Source organism: Triturus cristatus, chromosome 2_1 (assembly GCF_964204655.1).
Source record: "Triturus cristatus chromosome 2_1, aTriCri1.1, whole genome shotgun sequence".
In the NCBI taxonomy this organism is placed as follows: domain Eukaryota; kingdom Metazoa; phylum Chordata; class Amphibia; order Caudata; family Salamandridae; genus Triturus; species Triturus cristatus.
In genome coordinates, this window is record NC_140581.1 from 39,568,118 (window position 1) to 39,584,430 (window position 16,313).

General features: G+C 46.5%; 1 protein-coding gene across 5 annotated transcripts in view; it reads right to left on the reverse strand.

Moving 5' to 3' along the window:
- Nucleotides 1-3,015: 3,015 nt before the first annotated feature.
- Nucleotides 3,016-16,313, reverse strand: part of FAM221B (family with sequence similarity 221 member B) — a 194,019-nt gene continuing 180,721 nt past the window's right edge. For 3 of the 5 annotated variants that reach the window (XM_085627804.1, XM_085627805.1, XM_085627796.1), the window contains one exon: nt 3,016-3,735. In XM_085627804.1, the coding sequence (XP_085483930.1) occupies nt 3,702-3,735 (34 nt within the window). In that variant the 3' untranslated portion in view covers nt 3,016-3,701. Of the gene's footprint in view, nt 3,886-16,313 lie in introns of all 5 variants that reach the window. The other 2 variants (XM_085627798.1, XM_085627802.1) reach the window with 2 other exon arrangements.

A 16,313-nucleotide genomic window follows, 5' to 3' on the forward strand; every position in this document is an offset into this window, starting at 1 on the left:
TGTTGTGGGTTGAAATGCAATTCCGATGTCCGCATCGGAGCATGACGTCATCCGAAAGCGACTGAAAGCGACTAAGCATCATGGGATATGAAGTTCCCGTGTGTCATAATTTTAAATACACGGAAGCTGCCCAAACTTTCATTACATAATGCGGCATTGTCTCCTTGGTATTGTGGTCTCAACTAATTGAAATAAAATTATTACGAGACCCGCATAGATGTGTGACAGAACCTCAATATAGCTGGGAATCAAAGCACTTAAAGTTCCCAGGTGTCACATGATGCGTAACGATCGAAACGATCATATGGGTGATCTCCTCCCTCGTTCTACGTTTCCATGCAATCGGAAACAGTGTTTAATAACATGCCATCACAGAGGGGAAGGGGGGGCGGGAGAGAGAACAGACTCATGCATCGACAACTAGGACAGCGTAATCCCACTTAGCTTGCCGAAACCAGGATATCGCCCAATGCATTCAAATGAGTTCCGACTCAGCCTTCAACTCCCAATACAATGGGGGATTACTATACCCCAACAAAGCTGGCACAAGCCGACAGTCTCATAAACACATTCCCTAATGCAGCTCAACACAATGGTTCTCATCATTGTGTATACCGGCTTAGTGTAAGTCAGCTCAATAGGAAATCGTAGTATCCTTGCATGTATGAAGAAGGGAGAGGTAAGGAACGAGTACAGACCAACTCTACATATTAAAGGAGCCTATACAGATTGAATGACGGTTGTCTTAGTAAATCAGTACGCTCCAACCCAAACATTGGAAGAATGCACCATCTGTGCACTACACCTGACAGCTTGTAAAGACCACCATATTTGGTTATTGTAGGACGTCATCATAGTGCTGTCCAGGGAATATCATCATTTAACCCCTGTACATCTGTACGGAGTCTGTAAATCCATTTCTGTTCCCTTTTGAACAAAAAGTGTGAAATGTCACTCACATGAGCAGGTATGTATGTCTGTTCAAGTATAGACCACTTGAGATCTTCCGCTTTATGATTGAGCATCAGAAAGTGATTAGTCAAGCGAGTGGCCTGTTTTTTGCGCCGAATCGTGCTCTTATGTTCACTGATACGTAGCTTCACTTTGCGTATCGTCATACCTACGTACCTCAATGAACAAGGACAAGTGATGATGTAGATTACTCTTTCAGAGTTGCAGTTTGTGTGCTTTTTCAGAACCCAAGGTCTAGGGGTTCCTATATCTATCTGTTTCACATGTTGTGTTTGAGGGCAAACAGAACAAGAACCACAAGGGAAGTGGCCTTGTACCGGAGGAAGGTCCCACAAGGTGTTGATTTGAGTCAGTGTAACATTTTTTGGTCTCGTGTGGACCAACACATCCCTCAAATTAGAACCTCTCTTATATGAAAATAACGGACTAGGTACAGTGTCAGCCCTATGTTAAGAATCCGCCAGTGTTTGCGTATACTTTTTTGTACTTTGTTCGTCATGGTGTTAAAAGTGTGTACAAATGTCAGTTTGTTTAAAGGTTGTTTAGTCACTGGGGGTTCCAATAGAGCCTCTCGGTTGTTATTAGAGGCTCTTTTCCACGCTTTTTTGACCAGTCGCATCGGGTAGCGACGCTGTTTCAGTTGTACAGACAAATTCTTTGCATGTTTGTGAAATTTGACAGGATCGGAACAATTCCTCTTAATGCGTAGGAACTGGCCTACTGGCAAGTTTTCTCTCAGTGCTCTAGGGTGATGACTTTCAAAAGTGAGCAATGAGTTTCTTGCCATCGGCTTCTTATATAATTCACTGCCAAGAAATCCATCTTGTGGATATATACAGATGTCTAGAAAGGGAAGACGTTCTTTTGTAAATTCTACTGTGAATTTTAGAAAGGCATTTTGATGGTTCATGGCCAACCTTGACTGAGAATTTTTTCAGGTTTGAAGAGGATATTTATCTTCAAATCTCGGGCACTTCTATGGGCAGTATTTTTGCACCTTCGTTAGCCAATCTTTATGTCCATAAGTTTGAACAAGATCACATCTTGACCTCCACTAATCCTTTCCGCAACAATATACTGTTGTGGAAAAGATATATAGATGATATTTTTGTCATCTGTAGAGGTACAGCTTCTGACATTCAAGTCTTTCACCAATGGCTGAACCATCAAAATGCTGGCACATTAAGGAGGGGTGGAGCTTCATGGGGCCATGGTTTTTGGGGGTGTGCCTCCCCAACCCCTACAGATAAATTCTTGGCTTGCTTCAGGCTTTGAGTCAGGTGTTCAATGTCTGTGTTGGTTTTTCACGTCGTTCTCATTCCACTAAAAGGTTTTATACATTTTTGGGATTGGGAAGTTACATATATATTGTGACTGGTTTACCAAAAAAGTGGTAACCCTGCACTCACTGAAGTGCTCCTAGAGCGGTTATAAATGTACTACTTTTTGGAATTCACAAACATTGCGGGCAGTAGGCGTGGAAAGCTGCACCAGTCTCCAGTTTCCAGACAGATGACTAGCAATCAAGCATGCAAAGGTGATGATATAAATGCCTGCAGATAGCTAACCGGTGGCAATGGCTCAGGGCAGCGTTGCAACCCATCGCTTTACACCCACTGTGCCACTCTACACAGAATCGCACCTGATGCAAATCAGTATTAACCCTGCTCCTGCTGGGATCATTCTAGCCCAAACCTTGGTCATCTTCCCCCTCAACCCTGCTGCCACCCATTTTTAGTTGGGAATTTACCGCCCGCCCCCAAATTCACTGACTAAGCTATGTCCCTGGTATAAATCTACTGAGAACTTTACAGATCTAAAGCCGAGTCCCTCTTTCTGGCCACTGATGTGTAATTCATTTATGAAGATACATGTCCAGGATCTTATCCCAAATGCTTTTGAGGGTTCTCAGTGTGAATGATTCCTCGTTATCAATGGAGTCAAAAGTCCCCGAGCCACCCCGTTGTAAGCACCAGGCAGCATCACAGTTCAGGCATATTGCTTCATTGGTGGGTTGGAAGGGCTCAGGGTGAAGCGGGCTGGACCTATACATGGAAAATGTTTGTCTGTCATTTCCCACTGTGTCATGTCAGAGAATCTGTGTGCACAGGCAGTGAGTTACAGGGTCAGAGCTATCTGTGGTGAAAGGCGCAACACAAGCAGGGGAAACAAAGAGTGTGGAAACATTTACCAACACCTGTGGATTTATGTTGGGCAAGAGTTGTGGTCATGGTCAGTCTATAGATATTGTTGTCATTCATTGCCTGGTGCCAGAAGGAAATCTGTCCTTGCAGTCACCATGCCAAACCTACCAGCAGTGAAAGCTTTCTTCGCTTTGAAGCACTCACCGCTGAGCTTCTTTTGCAGTTTTCTGGTTTCTCTGCATTGCTGTTTGTTGGGGTCTGGCTTTCGGTGTGCTAGTGCCCCTTTATCCAGGAAGGGTGCTGAGCAAGAACTGTTCAACCGCTGACGCCACTTCAGGCGTCCATCATTTTGAATGCTTTGCAGTTTTGGAAGATAGAACCTCATTTGTTTGTTGTCATTCTTCAGAAACACACCACCACAAATCCAACACAAGCAAGGTTTTATTTATTTGCATCTGGTCTCTGCTTACTGCCACCTGGTGAACTGGTGAGTTCTTGGCTCCCATCACGAAGAGCCAAAGTCTTCCTATACTACTCCGCCTACACCGTCACCTCTCCGGCTGTCGTATCTATTTTGTGCTCTTCCTATTGACCTAACGTGGAGTTGAGTTCCAGGCACCTGAAGAAGGAAAAGGCAAAGCTCATGAACTGGTGGACGTGGCTGCTATTTCGTCCTCCAAAGACTTGTACCCACTGCTGCCAACTTCGTTGCCTGACATCACGATATTTCGCAGCTCGGGTATCTCAGCAAAGGGGAAGTAGTCTTGACCTAAAAGAAAACATCATATGTAGAAAGAAAAGAGAAAATAGTACTGTTGTCTCCTAGTGGAGAGCAATGTAACTTTACAAACCCTGAAGAGGCATTTTTAGCAAAACGCAAAATAATATTGATTAAAATATATGTGTAACGTGCAGACCTACAAGAATAAAACGTGTTTAAAAAATGTGCCAAATGTAGTAACTAGCCACACTTACACGTAGTAGGCCCAAACATAGTTTAAAGCAGCATTGCTTACAAAGTAGTTTGAATAAAATGTGCTGCTACACCGATCAAATGTTTAACTTTTGACCTTTCCATGATTGTTTAAAAAAATATATATTCTTCACATAGCTCTGTGGAATGCTTCTTCTGATACAAAGAAGAAGTTGAAATGCCTGTTCAGAATGTATTATTTAGTAGAATTATGAACAATAATCACATAGAATGCAGCACATAAACTGAACCTGACCTCTTTTGACATACTTGTTTTATTCCCTATGGCTGACGATGTTTCGATTCGCACATTGTGCATTGTTAGCTAACATATCATTTGCTTCATTCGAAGATTTGAAATGTGGTCCCAATCGTGGGGAAGGATATTTAGAATGAAGAAGCCTCATCTGTAGTTTAGACTGAAACACCGAAGCTGCACACTCAGATGTTACCGTCTGTACGCGAGTGCACTCGCTTGAGAAGAAGAGGAGTGAACCTGTTCCCAGGTATGACCCTGAAGGATGATTGGGCGAAAGGAGGAGAAGATGCAGCAGGAACTGCATCATTTATGTTCGATAGTTTACAATGGTACAGGTTCCTAGAGCGGGTGAACACCACACTCGATGTCTTTTCCATGCCCTTTCCCGACTCTCCTCCCATCCTACTATCCTCACTATGGATTGCATTTGCTACCCCTAGTGCACATTTTCGGTTCTTTTTTCCTGAGTGCTTTGAGATGCTACTGAGCTTCGTGAACATCTCTTTATGGGAAGTTCTGCTTTGATTGATTATTGACTTTTGGATATTTTGAGCTTCATGCTGCTTGAGCTCACGCTCTTTCGAATTTGAACTTTTACGGTTCCTACTGTCACTTTTCATCCCAGTCTTAAAATAGGGATTTTCTTCCTTTATGGAACACACTTAATGCACTGTATTCTAAGTGAATTAACCATTATTTCTTTATCAATTCTGTGAAAGATGGACTATTTTTTAAACTAGTATGAATAAAATTATGATTCTGAATAAAGATAATTGACTTAACTTGGAAGAATAAAACCTTTAAAAACATTTATATAACTCTCATTATAGTCCAAACTTTAGATAGAATTTGTGAATACTATTTATGTAATTGAAGGCCAGATGTAAGGCTGTGAGTGATTTAATTTCTGACTATGATTGTGAAAAGGTGTTTACAACTGTAACAGTGAAGGCTGATACAACAGACTGTTACCTTCTTGTTCTTTTGTATTTGTTCTTTATTAGTACCCTTGATCAAATCTGAATATATAAAAATTGATTACATTTTTTTACATACACCCATTTTCCTGTTTCTGATTCCATTGGATATGTTCCATTTGACACATATTGTCTGTATTTTTAAATATGTAAGAATTGTTTGTGAGAATGATCAGATAAAAGAAATCAGCTGGCAGGTAAATAACATACCATGCATCTAACTGTCAATATAAATAATACAACTAAGGTTCTTTAAATCAAACCCTTGAAGGTACATTTACCTTCTCATCCATTTTGCCCAATCCCTCAAGGGTAGATCGGGTTGCCCATTATACATACAACTTAATTAATAAACAGACACACACATGGTGGTTGGCTGACCCCGGCACGCCACTGTCCCTGAAAGTGCCGGCCATTCCCAATGGGTTGCAAATTGCGACCTGCCATATGAGTATTAATGAGGCAGGCCCCCTGCGAGCCATTTGGGAATCACAAACAGTGTCTGAGACACTGTTGTACATCAGGTTTTGCGACTCGCAAATTGCGAGTTGCTAAAAATCACAATTTGCATGTCAGAAAACCTGAGAGTCGTACATGTGTCCCGATAGGCTCCTGATCTCCTCAACTTCAGTGGCCAAGGTCCGTTGACCTGTTGGGTGCAGCACAGTGGGGATCTGCCCTGTGAGTGATGGTAAACCAAGTTTATTTAAACTGATTCCCGCTCTAGCAACCCTAAGAGGCAGATTTATCATCAATTGATGCAGAGCAACGAAGCAAGACAACTTGCTGCTCTACATCAAATGGAGAGGGCAGGACTGAGCCGTATCTATCGAGGTAGTGTGCTTTCCCGCTCGCTCACTATGCTGCAGCACCGAGTTCTGCCTGGTGCCAACGCAGACACTAAACCCAAGATAATTGTCCAATGTAAGCCCCCAAAGAATATTGGTAATAAACAATTCTAATCATGCAAGTCATAGAGATTATTAAATGGTTGGCTGTATCTGCTTAATTTTTCTTTTATGGATTGTGAAAAAGTCATCCTTTTTGCCATATTTACCCCGATTTTTTGACTGATACTGGTAGGAACTGACTCTGACTGTACCCTGGGCTCTGCTAACGAAACCTCAGGCCCAGTGCTATGATTAAAAAGGCAAATGGTAACTAGGTGTAATTATAATTGGCAATGACAACCTTCCTGTAAGTCCCTAGTATATGGTAGGGTCTGTAGGTTTAGAGGTCCAGAAGCTTTGAGGTACTTAAGTGTGCACTGCTGTGTGGCTGTCATTTCACAGTCAGCCCTGCATTCCAAGCTGCTTTTAAACTGAAATTATATGCAAATTCGGATTGAAAGTTACTTCTAAAGTATGAAACTACCTTATTTGTACATATACCAAACCCCTAAGGTCTACCCTAGGTGTCCCCCAGGGTAAGGTGCCTTGTAAAAATAAGCAGGGTCCTTTTAACAGATGTTTTATACGCCCTGGTGAGGGAAAAACTACCGATTTCATTTTCCCCCCATTTAAGCATTTTAGTGTCATAGTCTAACATGGAAATACTTTAATAAAGTATAACTATTGATGGGAGTGACCTAAAATAATATTTCAAGGACCTGAGAGATTAAAAATGATAACTCCAACAACTTGCCACTGTTGAATTTATCATAACTTGTACAAAAAATAAGTTATAAAACTTTCTTTCCTGTGAGCTAAAACCCAACCTTCTAGCAGCCGCTCTTCATTGGTCAGCTGTTAACAGGCTTAGCCAAACTGCTTTGATGAGGTGATAAGTGGCCTGTATAGGCACAGAGGTTATCTGGTTGGGAGAAATCTGCAGCTGCAGAGAAAAGGTTAGGAAGGGGGTTGGGTAATCAAACCCCCCTCTAAAGAGAGTGTTGTAATCTTTGATAAAGTATTACTCTGTTATGGTATGTTCCTCCACCCCCTCCCTTTCTAGCAATTGGTATAACCCATGGGAGTTCAACTTGGAATGTTGGATGTACTGTTGTGGTAATAAGTGAGAGCGGATGGTCAGAATAAAGAGTCTTAGACTTACCTTATTGGAGTCGTTTTTGTTTTCTAACTTTTCAACAGAGAGCAAGACAGTAAGAATGCATCCCAGGCCTACCCCAACGTCCTTTGTCCCAAGCTAGATAGGACCCCCATGAATTGAAATTGCATAGGGTCAGGAATGGGGAGAGTCAAGGGAAATGAGCCACACCAGTAGCTTGGCTTAGCCAGGTCTTAACTCCACAGAGAAAGATTCTCCATTTTGGATTTTAGAGTGCAGTGCTTTGTGGGACAAGAATATGCCACACATTGGAGGAAGCTGTCATGCTTTTGGGGGGCAACCTACACCCCAGTGGACAGGGGCGCACCCCTACCTGTCGCCTCTGCACATTGGATAAATATGTGAGAGCTGCATAGCAACTCAGATCTACCGCTTGAAACTACAAGGAGTGCCCTGCTGCAGCCCTGGCCTGCACCAACAGTACTGTAATTGGAAAGACTACGCCTACTGCACACTAAGAAACTACAGCCCTAAGGATTTTGCCTTGCTTCCAAAATGAGAAGTAGTGGACTTCAGGAGGGCACTAGGTTAAAAGAGCTTCACCTGCATCATCTCCAGAAAAAGAACCCAGCTGACTGCCTTTAGCTGGACTTCAAAGTGTTTGGGCAGGTGCATTGTGGGAACTGTAGTCCCAACTTCCGAGGAGCAACTCAGAGACTCTAGAACCTTGGATATTGTTTGTGGACAATTTGAGCCCCCATAAGGAACTTCAGGAAGCACGTCCTGAAGTTTGGAGAATTTTGAGAAAAAGCTCCATAAGGTGACCGACCCGACGTCGAGAGTCAAGCTGACCATCTCGCACTGCGACCCGGCCTGGACTTCAGGTTCGTCCCGGTGAAAGCTTCATAGCTCAAGACTTCCAGGAGTTGACCAGGGGCTCCTACGGACCCAAGCAAATGAAGCCACTATGAATCCGACCTGCTGGGGAGGCCTGATCGACATCACAAGAAAATGCTCCAGAAAAGTTTCTAAGTGTGAAGAAAACATTTTGGCCTCTTTGTGTATCCAACCAGGGATCCAAACTTTGACTTTGTCCCGGTCAAGCGTGACCAGATGTCCTAATTTGGTGCTATGGGTTTTTAATCACTAGACAGGGTTTATTTTTTAAAAGTTCATATCTACGGTTCCCTTCATTGGATTTTTGTTGTTTTGGTGTTTATTCTAAACATACAAATATTTCCTATTTTTTATAAATTAGCGTTTATTTTAATTTATTTTGTTTATTTATTTGGCGGTTTTATAAAGCATAGCTACCAAAGGGCTTCCCAGCGCTGGCAGAGAGAGATGGTGGCGACGGTACAAATTGGGTAATCATCATGGGAACAACCATGCATTGAGTTCTTCTTCCAGCAACCTTAGTTCCCTGATCATGGAATTCCACAACTTCAGGCCAAGAATAAAAAAGATTTACCTCCCCATCTTGATCTCTTGATCCCCAGCGTCTTTATGAGGCTGTCTTGGGATGACCTGGGGTACCTCTTTGGTACATATGGTGAAATGAGTTTCCTGAGCATGGCTGGACCCTGCCATTCATTGCTTTATGAGCCAGGCAGAGGGATTTAAATGTAATCCTGGCTTCAATGGGCAGCCAGTGAAGCTGTTTCAGGGAGGTCTTTACTGATTCCTGTCTTGTCATTTTTTAAGAGTAGCCTGGCTGCCGCATTCTGCACCACCTGCAGTCTGTTAATAACATATTTTGGTGAACCCAGATACAGGGAGTGGCCATAGTAAAGACATGAAAGCATGAGGGCCTAGATCACCACTCTTCGTGCCTGTTCTGGGATAAGTCCTATGGTCTTACGAATCATTTGGAGTATACCAAAGCAAGTTGCTGCGAGATTTTTAGCTTGGATTTCCATAGAAAGTGTGTTATCCAGCCACATTCTCAGATTCTTTATTGATTGTTTGGGGACGGGAGGTATTCCCCAATCTTCTGGACAGCTAATAATAGTCCTGGGCCTGTGAATATTTCCCTGAATCATCAGCTCAGTTCTGTCGGCATTTAATTTTAGGCTACAAATGGCCATCCAATTAGCCACCTTTTCCAAACAGGGTACCAATTTGAGGTGATTTGAGTTTGGACACTCCGCCATCAATTCCACCAGCTGTGTGTCATCCGCATAGGACTCGATCGACAGCCCAAACCCCTGAACGATTTTCGCCGATGGGTGCATATATATGTTAAACAATGTGGGGCTGAGAGACGAGCCCTCCACATGAGATTGGCAGTGTATCTAAAAGACTGGTGGATTCCATGATCTGAAATGTTCTGTCAATCAAAAAGGAGGTGAGCCATTGGAGGTCTTTGTCCTGGATGCCAACTTTCCTCAGCCTATGTGCCAGGGTAGAGTGGTCCACGGTGTCAAAAGCCACACTCAAATCTAGAAGCAGGATTGTGGCTGAGCCCCCTTATACTAATATCCCTTTAAGACCCTCCGGTGACCACCAGAAGGGCTGATTCTGTACTGTGTTGTGGTTGGAAGCCCATCTGAGTCTTATGCAGATAGTTATTCTTTTCCAGAAACTGTGATAGGATATGATTAACATGTTTCTCCAGTAATTTTCCCAGGATGGGTAGCAGCGAGATAGGGTGAAAGTTCCCCAATACTGCCGTAACTAGGTGGGGCTTCTTCAGCAAGGGCCTCAAAATTGCATGCTTCCACTTCTTTGGGACTATACCGTTTTCAAGGGATAGTGTGAGGAGCTCTGCTGTGGTGGAGAAAACAGAGTCCCCACCCTTAGGTAAAATGTGTGGGGGGTGCTGAATCTTGGGGAGATCCTGATTTGAATTTGCCCAAGAGGAGCCTAATATTTTCCTTATTCAGGGCTGGGATGTGATCTAATATAGGTGGAGCTGCCAACCATGTGCATTCAGCTAATTGATTCTGGTCTGGACGGGGATAATTATCCTGCCATGATTCATAGCTGCCAGGAATGTTCCCCTGAAGTGAGTTATAGATGTTATCTACTTTATGCGAAGTGGGTCGCACACCGCTCGTCATACTAGCAAATAGCCCCATAGGATTCTGGAGGATGTAGTGACAGCGGCGGGTACACCTATGCCACGAGTAAAAAGTTTAAAATGCCATCCCTGGACACGTGTTTCGAGGTAATTGCCTCTCGTCAGCAGGGAGCAGGTATGTATGCGGGGTGCTGTAGACTGCCAAAAATTATCAGGTCTAGTACCTCTCACGGCGCGCGGGTGCGGGATGCGGGCTCGTCAACCCATAGCTCAGGGAGCTTTAAATACAAAATGCGAAGTGGGTCGCACACCGCTCGTCATACTAGCAAATAGCCCCATAGGATTCTGGAGGATGTAGTGACAGCGGCGGGTACACCTATGCCACGAGTAAAAAGTTTAAAATGCCATCCCTGGACACGTGTTTCGAGGTAATTGCCTCTCGTCAGCAGGGAGCAGGTATGTATGCGGGGTGCTGTAGACTGCCAAAAATTATCAGGTCTAGTACCTCTCACGGCGCGCGGGTGCGGGATCCGGGCTCGTCAACCCATAGCTCAGGGAGCTTTAAATACAAAATGCGAAGTGGGTCGCACACCGCTCGTCATACTAGCAAATAGCCCCATAGGATTCTGGAGGATGTAGTGACAGCGGCGGGTACACCTATGCCACGAGTAAAAAGTTTAAAATGCCATCCCTGGACACGTGTTTCGAGGTAATTGCCTCTCGTCAGCAGGGAGCAGGTATGTATGCGGGGTGCTGTAGACTGCCAAAAATTATCAGGTCTAGTACCTCTCACGGCGCGCGGGTGCGGGATCCGGGCTCGTCAACCCATAGCTCAGGGAGCTTTAAATACAAAATGCGAAGTGGGTCGCACACCGCTCGTCATACTAGCAAATAGCCCCATAGGATTCTGGAGGATGTAGTGACAGCGGCGGGTACACCTATGCCACGAGTAAAAAGTTTAAAATGCCATCCCTGGACACGTGTTTCGAGGTAATTGCCTCTCGTCAGCAGGGAGCAGGTATGTATGCGGGGTGCTGTAGACTGCCAAAAATTATCAGGTCTAGTACCTCTCACGGCGCGCGGGTGCGGGATCCGGGCTCGTCAACCCATAGCTCAGGGAGCTTTAAATACAAAATGCGAAGTGGGTCGCACACCGCTCGTCATACTAGCAAATAGCCCCATAGGATTCTGGAGGATGTAGTGACAGCGGCGGGTACACCTATGCCACGAGTAAAAAGTTTAAAATGCCATCCCTGGACACGTGTTTCGAGGTAATTGCCTCTCGTCAGCAGGGAGCAGGTATGTATGCGGGGTGCTGTAGACTGCCAAAAATTATCAGGTCTAGTACCTCTCACGGCGCGCGGGTGCGGGATCCGGGCTCGTCAACCCATAGCTCAGGGAGCTTTAAATACAAAATGCGAAGTGGGTCGCACACCGCTCGTCATACTAGCAAATAGCCCCATAGGATTCTGGAGGATGTAGTGACAGCGGCGGGTACACCTATGCCACGAGTAAAAAGTTTAAAATGCCATCCCTGGACACGTGTTTCGAGGTAATTGCCTCTCGTCAGCAGGGAGCAGGTATGTATGCGGGGTGCTGTAGACTGCCAAAAATTATCAGGTCTAGTACCTCTCACGGCGCGCGGGTGCGGGATCCGGGCTCGTCAACCCATAGCTCAGGGAGCTTTAAATACAAAATGCGAAGTGGGTCGCACACCGCTCGTCATACTAGCAAATAGCCCCATAGGATTCTGGAGGATGTAGTGACAGCGGCGGGTACACCTATGCCACGAGTAAAAAGTTTAAAATGCCATCCCTGGACACGTGTTTCGAGGTAATTGCCTCTCGTCAGCAGGGAGCAGGTATGTATGCGGGGTGCTGTAGACTGCCAAAAATTATCAGGTCTAGTACCTCTCACGGCGCGCGGGTGCGGGATCCGGGCTCGTCAACCCATTGCTCAGGGAGCTTTAAATACAAAATGCGAAGTGGGTCGCACACCGCTCGTCATACTAGCAAATAGCCCCATAGGATTCTGGAGGATGTAGTGACAGCGGCGGGTACACCTATGCCACGAGTAAAAAGTTTAAAATGCCATCCCTGGACACGTGTTTCGAGGTAATTGCCTCTCGTCAGCAGGGAGCAGGTATGTATGCGGGGTGCTGTAGACTGCCAAAAATTATCAGGTCTAGTACCTCTCACGGCGCGCGGGTGCGGGATCCGGGCTCGTCAACCCATAGCTCAGGGAGCTTTAAATACAAAATGCGAAGTGGGTCGCACACCGCTCGTCATACTAGCAAATAGCCCCATAGGATTCTGGAGGATGTAGTGACAGCGGCGGGTACACCTATGCCACGAGTAAAAAGTTTAAAATGCCATCCCTGGACACGTGTTTCGAGGTAATTGCCTCTCGTCAGCAGGGAGCAGGTATGTATGCGGGGTGCTGTAGACTGCCAAAAATTATCAGGTCTAGTACCTCTCACGGCGCGCGGGTGCGGGATCCGGGCTCGTCAACCCATAGCTCAGGGAGCTTTAAATACAAAATGCGAAGTGGGTCGCACACCGCTCGTCATACTAGCAAATAGCCCCATAGGATTCTGGAGGATGTAGTGACAGCGGCGGGTACACCTATGCCACGAGTAAAAAGTTTAAAATGCCATCCCTGGACACGTGTTTCGAGGTAATTGCCTCTCGTCAGCAGGGAGCAGGTATGTATGCGGGGTGCTGTAGACTGCCAAAAATTATCAGGTCTAGTACCTCTCACGGCGCGCGGGTGCGGGATCCGGGCTCGTCAACCCATAGCTCAGGGAGCTTTAAATACAAAATGCGAAGTGGGTCGCACACCGCTCGTCATACTAGCAAATAGCCCCATAGGATTCTGGAGGATGTAGTGACAGCGGCGGGTACACCTATGCCACGAGTAAAAAGTTTAAAATGCCATCCCTGGACACGTGTTTCGAGGTAATTGCCTCTCGTCAGCAGGGAGCAGGTATGTATGCGGGGTGCTGTAGACTGCCAAAAATTATCAGGTCTAGTACCTCTCACGGCGCGCGGGTGCGGGATCCGGGCTCGTCAACCCATAGCTCAGGGAGCTTTAAATACAAAATGCGAAGTGGGTCGCACACCGCTCGTCATACTAGCAAATAGCCCCATAGGATTCTGGAGGATGTAGTGACAGCGGCGGGTACACCTATGCCACGAGTAAAAAGTTTAAAATGCCATCCCTGGACACGTGTTTCGAGGTAATTGCCTCTCGTCAGCAGGGAGCAGGTATGTATGCGGGGTGCTGTAGACTGCCAAAAATTATCAGGTCTAGTACCTCTCACGGCGCGCGGGTGCGGGATCCGGGCTCGTCAACCCATAGCTCAGGGAGCTTTAAATACAAAATGCGAAGTGGGTCGCACACCGCTCGTCATACTAGCAAATAGCCCCATAGGATTCTGGAGGATGTAGTGACAGCGGCGGGTACACCTATGCCACGAGTAAAAAGTTTAAAATGCCATCCCTGGACACGTGTTTCGAGGTAATTGCCTCTCGTCAGCAGGGAGCAGGTATGTATGCGGGGTGCTGTAGACTGCCAAAAATTATCAGGTCTAGTACCTCTCACGGCGCGCGGGTGCGGGATCCGGGCTCGTCAACCCATAGCTCAGGGAGCTTTAAATACAAAATGCGAAGTGGGTCGCACACCGCTCGTCATACTAGCAAATAGCCCCATAGGATTCTGGAGGATGTAGTGACAGCGGCGGGTACACCTATGCCACGAGTAAAAAGTTTAAAATGCCATCCCTGGACACGTGTTTCGAGGTAATTGCCTCTCGTCAGCAGGGAGCAGGTATGTATGCGGGGTGCTGTAGACTGCCAAAAAATTATCAGGTCTAGTACCTCTCACGGCGCGCGGGTGCGGGATCCGGGCTCGTCAACCCATAGCTCAGGGAGCTTTAAATACAAAATGCGAAGTGGGTCGCACACCGCTCGTCATACTAGCAAATAGCCCCATAGGATTCTGGAGGATGTAGTGACAGCGGCGGGTACACCTATGCCACGAGTAAAAAGTTTAAAATGCCATCCCTGGACACGTGTTTCGAGGTAATTGCCTCTCGTCAGCAGGGAGCAGGTATGTATGCGGGGTGCTGTAGACTGCCAAAAATTATCAGGTCTAGTACCTCTCACGGCGCGCGGGTGCGGGATCCGGGCTCGTCAACCCATAGCTCAGGGAGCTTTAAATACAAAATGCGAAGTGGGTCGCACACCGCTCGTCATACTAGCAAATAGCCCCATAGGATTCTGGAGGATGTAGTGACAGCGGCGGGTACACCTATGCCACGAGTAAAAAGTTTAAAATGCCATCCCTGGACACGTGTTTCGAGGTAATTGCCTCTCGTCAGCAGGGAGCAGGTATGTATGCGGGGTGCTGTAGACTGCCAAAAATTATCAGGTCTAGTACCTCTCACGGCGCGCGGGTGCGGGATCCGGGCTCGTCAACCCATAGCTCAGGGAGCTTTAAATACAAAATGCGAAGTGGGTCGCACACCGCTCGTCATACTAGCAAATAGCCCCATAGGATTCTGGAGGATGTAGTGACAGCGGCGGGTACACCTATGCCACGAGTAAAAAGTTTAAAATGCCATCCCTGGACACGTGTTTCGAGGTAATTGCCTCTCGTCAGCAGGGAGCAGGTATGTATGCGGGGTGCTGTAGACTGCCAAAAATTATCAGGTCTAGTACCTCTCACGGCGCGCGGGTGCGGGATCCGGGCTCGTCAACCCATAGCTCAGGGAGCTTTAAATACAAAATGCGAAGTGGGTCGCACACCGCTCGTCATACTAGCAAATAGCCCCATAGGATTCTGGAGGATGTAGTGACAGCGGCGGGTACACCTATGCCACGAGTAAAAAGTTTAAAATGCCATCCCTGGACACGTGTTTCGAGGTAATTGCCTCTCGTCAGCAGGGAGCAGGTATGTATGCGGGGTGCTGTAGACTGCCAAAAATTATCAGGTCTAGTACCTCTCACGGCGCGCGGGTGCGGGATCCGGGCTCGTCAACCCATAGCTCAGGGAGCTTTAAATACAAAATGCGAAGTGGGTCGCACACCGCTCGTCATACTAGCAAATAGCCCCATAGGATTCTGGAGGATGTAGTGACAGCGGCGGGTACACCTATGCCACGAGTAAAAAGTTTAAAATGCCATCCCTGGACACGTGTTTCGAGGTAATTGCCTCTCGTCAGCAGGGAGCAGGTATGTATGCGGGGTGCTGTAGACTGCCAAAAATTATCAGGTCTAGTACCTCTCACGGCGCGCGGGTGCGGGATCCGGGCTCGTCAACCCATAGCCCAGGGAGCTTTAAATACAAAATGCGAAGTGGGTCGCACACCGCTCGTCATACTAGCAAATAGCCCCATAGGATTCTGGAGGATGTAGTGACAGCGGCGGGTACACCTATGCCACGAGTAAAAAGTTTAAAATGCCATCCCTGGACACGTGTTTCGAGGTAATTGCCTCTCGTCAGCAGGGAGCAGGTATGTATGCGGGGTGCTGTAGACTGCCAAAAATTATCAGGTCTAGTACCTCTCACGGCGCGCGGGTGCGGGATCCGGGCTCGTCAACCCATAGCTCTACATTTACCACAGTCCTTTGGGGCAACTTGCTGGTGTGACGAGCAGTGTGCGACCAACTTTTGCACTATTTATTACGGCTCCCTTGAGCCAACGGGCTGACGAGCCTTGGATCTGCACCTGCGTGCCATGAGAGGTACTTGACCTGTTTTTAATTACATTTTGGCAGTCCACACGGCACCCCTTTACACTGACCTGCTCCCTGCTGACGAGAGGCAACTACCTCGAAACACGTGTCCAGGGATGGCTAACGCAACACATACTGTTCTTTTTACACATCGTGGCATAGACGTACCCGCCGTCGCCACTACATTTACCACAGTCCTTTGGGGCAACTTGCTGGTGTGA